The sequence below is a fragment of the Halyomorpha halys genome, unplaced genomic scaffold (assembly GCF_000696795.3).
Source record: "Halyomorpha halys isolate HHAL.00 unplaced genomic scaffold, Hhal_1.1 Scaffold610.1, whole genome shotgun sequence".
NCBI lineage: Eukaryota > Metazoa > Arthropoda > Insecta > Hemiptera > Pentatomidae > Halyomorpha > Halyomorpha halys.
The window spans coordinates 100,543-104,530 of NW_027111612.1; the positions used below are offsets into that span (position 1 = coordinate 100,543).

The window sequence follows — 3,988 nt, forward strand, 5'->3', positions numbered from 1 at the left end:
TAATGAAATTTAAAAGACGCCCTATCTATAGAGGAAGGATCATTTCCTTTAATTCTATCAGAGCCTAATAGCCTGTATCTTAGTGAGGCATACCTACCACAGTCTGCTATGTAATATAAGGCAGTACCTGGGGTCTGTCCGCATAAGCAGCAGGTTCCATCATGGACTGCTCCACATATCTTAAGATGTCTTTTAAGTCTGCAGTGACCTGTCAGGACTCTTATTAATAATGGGAGTTCGTTTCTGTTAAGGCCTAGCAGCCACTTAGTTTTAGAAGTAGAGGGTTTAGTTATTAAATTCTTGGCCAGTCTCAGCCCTATACAGTCCCTCCACTTCTTGCCTGTTATCTTCCATGTCCAATCAAGAACTATTTTTCCCTGATGACTTTTAGAGATGCCTAGGAATGGTTCTGGTCCTATAGGAGGGTGCTCAGCCCCGTTTCTAGCGAGCTGATCAGCTTTCTCATTACCTGTGATTCCCTTGTATCCTGGGACCCACACTAGCTGAAGCTTCTTTAAGCGCACTAGTAATTCTAAGGCTTGTTTACACTCTCTTACCAAATTAGAGATGACTGTAGGTGACTCCAAGGCTTGAAGGGCAGACAGACTATCTGAAAAGATGGTGATGTCAGTCCTTTCACAGCTAATGACTTCAGGGTATAAAGCTGCTGCCAAGATGGCAAACATTTCTGCCTGAAAGACAGTCGAGTGCTTGCCAAGTGGGAAGCTTAGTTCTATGCCTAGTTCTTCGATGTAAACTCCTGCTCCCCGTTAGTCCTGTCGAATCCATTCTCGATCCGTCAGTAACACAGGGCAGATAATATCCTGAGATTTCCACTAAACTCTGTACCCAATTCTCTAACTTTGGGTGTAAGTAATTAATCTTAGTATCTAAAATGGGTGTTTTATCTAGAAGTGGTGAGTAGTATGTAGTATTGGTAAATCGCTTTCCACCATTTTAGCTATTGTCGCGTGGCCAGTAGCTTCTCCTGTCTCTGTCCACTGTCTATTTTCTCTCATTCTTAGATCGGCTAATACCGCTTCCCCCTTAATCAATAAGTGGTGTGGTACTAGGGAAAGCAGCATTTCCAATGCCTTAGTAGGTGTTGTGCGAAATGCTCCAGTTATGCCAATACACGCCATCCTTTGGATCTTATTGGCCATTCCCATATGGGAAGCCTTTTGCAGGGCTGTCCACCACACAATACTTCCATAGTAAATTATCGGTCTTATTATGGCTGTATAAATCCAATGCATAACCATTGGGTTAAAACCCCAGGTAGCGCAAACAGCGCGTCTTACTTGCCAAAAGGCGGCACTGATTGTTCTTTTGATTTCTGCCAAATAAGATCCCCAGTGCAGTTTGTAGGCATTTCGAGGTTTTTGACCTTTTGGATTATTTGAAGTTGATTGCCAAAGAAAATGGAGGTTTGAAATATACCAATTTCCGCTTCCTGGTAATGTAAGCTAAATTGTAATTAATTTTTTTTCAATTCCATGTTCATGAATTACTCTTGAATTTAATTGTATATTCTTATAATTATTACACCATGTTATATTATCATATTATACCCCTACCCATCTTCCCATATTTATCTTTTTATAGTTAACTTTGCCATAATAAATGTTTATATCCGAGCAAATTTTTTTTTCTTTAGAGCTTTCTTCAAAAAGACTACGTCCATTTTAAATGGTTTTAAATCTTTCAAATTTACGCAACTAGTATTGGTCGACTAAGTGCTATATACTAGTAGCAGATTTACTTGGGATGCCAGGATAATCGCTGAAGGCAATTATCCAAAAATAAGTTAATTAATCGATTATAAATTGAGCCCTAAAAAAACTATTATTATAATTGGATTCCTTTCTAAAAGCTGTTTGTGTGTTTACCAGTTTACCAATTAAATACCTTTATATTTATAAAATGTTGTTACCATTAATTATATAGTATAATAAAGAGTGGTATATTGGGTTATATAATAGTATATAAACTACATAAAGAGACTAACTATTTATTTACAATTTGTTATTATGATTAAAATGGTTCAAATGATTCAGATAAAGGTTGCCATAAAATATAGATTATTACATGATTACTTATTAGTTAATTTATACTTATAGCTGCTGATGCCGTGGGCTGTAGTGCCGTAGGTGTCTTCTGTTTCATCAGGGATGTTCAGGTCTGGTGGCCCTACTACTACTTCGTCTGGTCGAAGTGCATCCTCTAAGTCGCCTCCTGACTGTCGTCTTCACTCGTCTAAGCCTTCCTGTTGAGTGTGTCCGTCTGCTCTTCTAAATTTCCTCTGTATTTTTCTCCCACCTCCCTTTTGGGGCGTTACCTTATTTTTAAATCTCTTCTCTGATTGGTTCTCGATGTCCGAAGACTCCTGAGTCAGGCGTCCCCCTCCTCAGGGCCGAGGATATGTAAAAAAAGTTATACATGTCCAGGAAGGGCCTGCACCTGGTTAATTTGATTCTGATCCCTCGTCACAAACTATCTTGTGTTTTGACACTTAAAGGTTAGTCAATCTAATTTTCTTAGGGGCCTCTGGTAATGTGACAAACTTAATACAGATGTTTTCATATCCGAGGATGCTAAAAGCTTCCCAGAAGGATAACCTGACCAGGTATAGGGGCAGATGACGAAACACCTTAATAATATCCCGGATGTCCAAAACCCGATACATAGCATAAGTATTTAGTTTTACTGATTCAATCACTTACTCAAGAATCAAACATGTTACGTAATTAACAAATATATGTTTATTAACAGGGCGTTGCTAAGATGGCTGACGTGGTGCGGGATGGCGACTCCTTGGATCAAGAAGAGCTTTTCGATCTGGAGGCTCCTCAACCTCCTTTACGAACTGATGCTGATGGCACTGGTCACATACATCGTCTTCTGCTACGTATACACCATCATGACCATATCTGTTGGCTTTCAGGTATCCTCTCTCATCTACAAAACCTATTTTTAGTTTTTGGTACTGCCTTCAACTCAAGGCTAGGCACTTCATTTTTGATTAGCTGTTTGAATTTTTAGTGGACTGTAAGGTAATATTACAGTTTTTTATTTGCATTAATTGATCGCTCTTACCAGGACCTCTGCGGGCTGGGAGTGAGTGCATCCAACTACATGTGCGGCTTCTTCGCCACCATCCACCAGTGCCTGCTGAAGGACCGCCTCAAGGTACTCACCGACAAGCTGGACAAGATCGTATTGGACATCATCAGGAGCGGCCTCGGGGAAGAACAGGCCTTCCTGGAACTATACAACAACAACTCCAAAACGATGGCCGTCTTGGTGAACAACTCTGTGATCCTGGCGGCTATCGGTACGCTCATCTACTGCCTCTCGGTGCCGGCGATGGACTGGTACGCCGATCAGTATAGGAGTCACTTCCCTGTTCTCATTGAGAGTCCTTTCGACGAGCGGGTTCCTGTCGCCTATGAGATCGTCGTTTTTCTTGTCGCTGCTTGTATGATCGTGTCAATAGCTAAGAAGATCGTCACAGATTGCCTTCTCATTTCGCTCTTCAAGATCGAGATCGCTTTCTTTAAGTACCTCTCCCTGTCCCTGGCAAGTATGAAAAAGGGGTTCCTCCTTAAGGGAGACAACGCTTTTATCGACAGGAAACTAAAACTATGGATCGGAATTCATCAATCAGTCCTCAGGTAAGAATGAATCTAATTAGAATATAGGTTGGCTTAGAAACTTAATCATAAAACTACCAACTTTCTGTCCCTATAGCTACATCACTCTAAGATCGTCGTAGTGTAATAAATAAACAATTCACCTGAAACATTATTATATATATATATATTTTTCATACCCTTCTTTAAAGATTTTAGTGGGTATTTGTTACTTACATATAGGAGGTATGCTATATGTATAGCTGGGTGTGAAGGATACCTTGGATTGCCTGAAACATTATTATAAAGTACGAGATCTGACAAAAATATAAATATTTACATTTTCATTCTACGAT

The 3,988-nt window shown here is 39.9% G+C and overlaps 2 protein-coding genes across 2 annotated transcripts in view; one reads left to right on the forward strand and one right to left on the reverse strand.

Annotated features, from left to right (window-relative positions):
* The window catches only part of LOC136796294 (uncharacterized), a 6,681-nt gene extending 5,995 nt beyond the window's left edge, over positions 1-686 (reverse strand). Inside the window, exon 1 of the mRNA XM_067049689.1 lies at positions 98-686. Within this exon, the coding sequence (XP_066905790.1) occupies positions 98-686 (589 nt within the window). The remainder of the gene's footprint in view (positions 1-97) is intronic.
* Positions 687-2,591: 1,905 nt separating this feature from the next.
* Positions 2,592-3,678, forward strand: LOC136796295 (uncharacterized). The gene is made up of 3 exons (XM_067049690.1): positions 2,592-2,626; positions 2,773-2,944; positions 3,100-3,678. The coding sequence occupies exons 1-3, from the start codon at positions 2,592-2,594 to the stop codon at positions 3,676-3,678; spliced, it is 786 nt and encodes a 261-aa protein (XP_066905791.1).
* The last annotated feature ends 310 nt before the right edge of the window (positions 3,679-3,988 follow it).

What these genes read in the sequence shown, in the direction of transcription:
- LOC136796295 (XM_067049690.1), top strand. Translation starts at nt 2,592, where the DNA reads ATGCTAAAAGCTTCCCAGAAGGATAACCTGACCAG. An exon ending in CAGAAGGATAACCTGACCAG is followed by an intron (nt 2,627 to 2,772) that starts GTATAGGGGCAG and finishes GTTTATTAACAG; the next exon opens with GGCGTTGCTAAGATGGCTGA. An exon ending in CCATATCTGTTGGCTTTCAG is followed by an intron (nt 2,945 to 3,099) that starts GTATCCTCTCTC and finishes CGCTCTTACCAG; the next exon opens with GACCTCTGCGGGCTGGGAGT.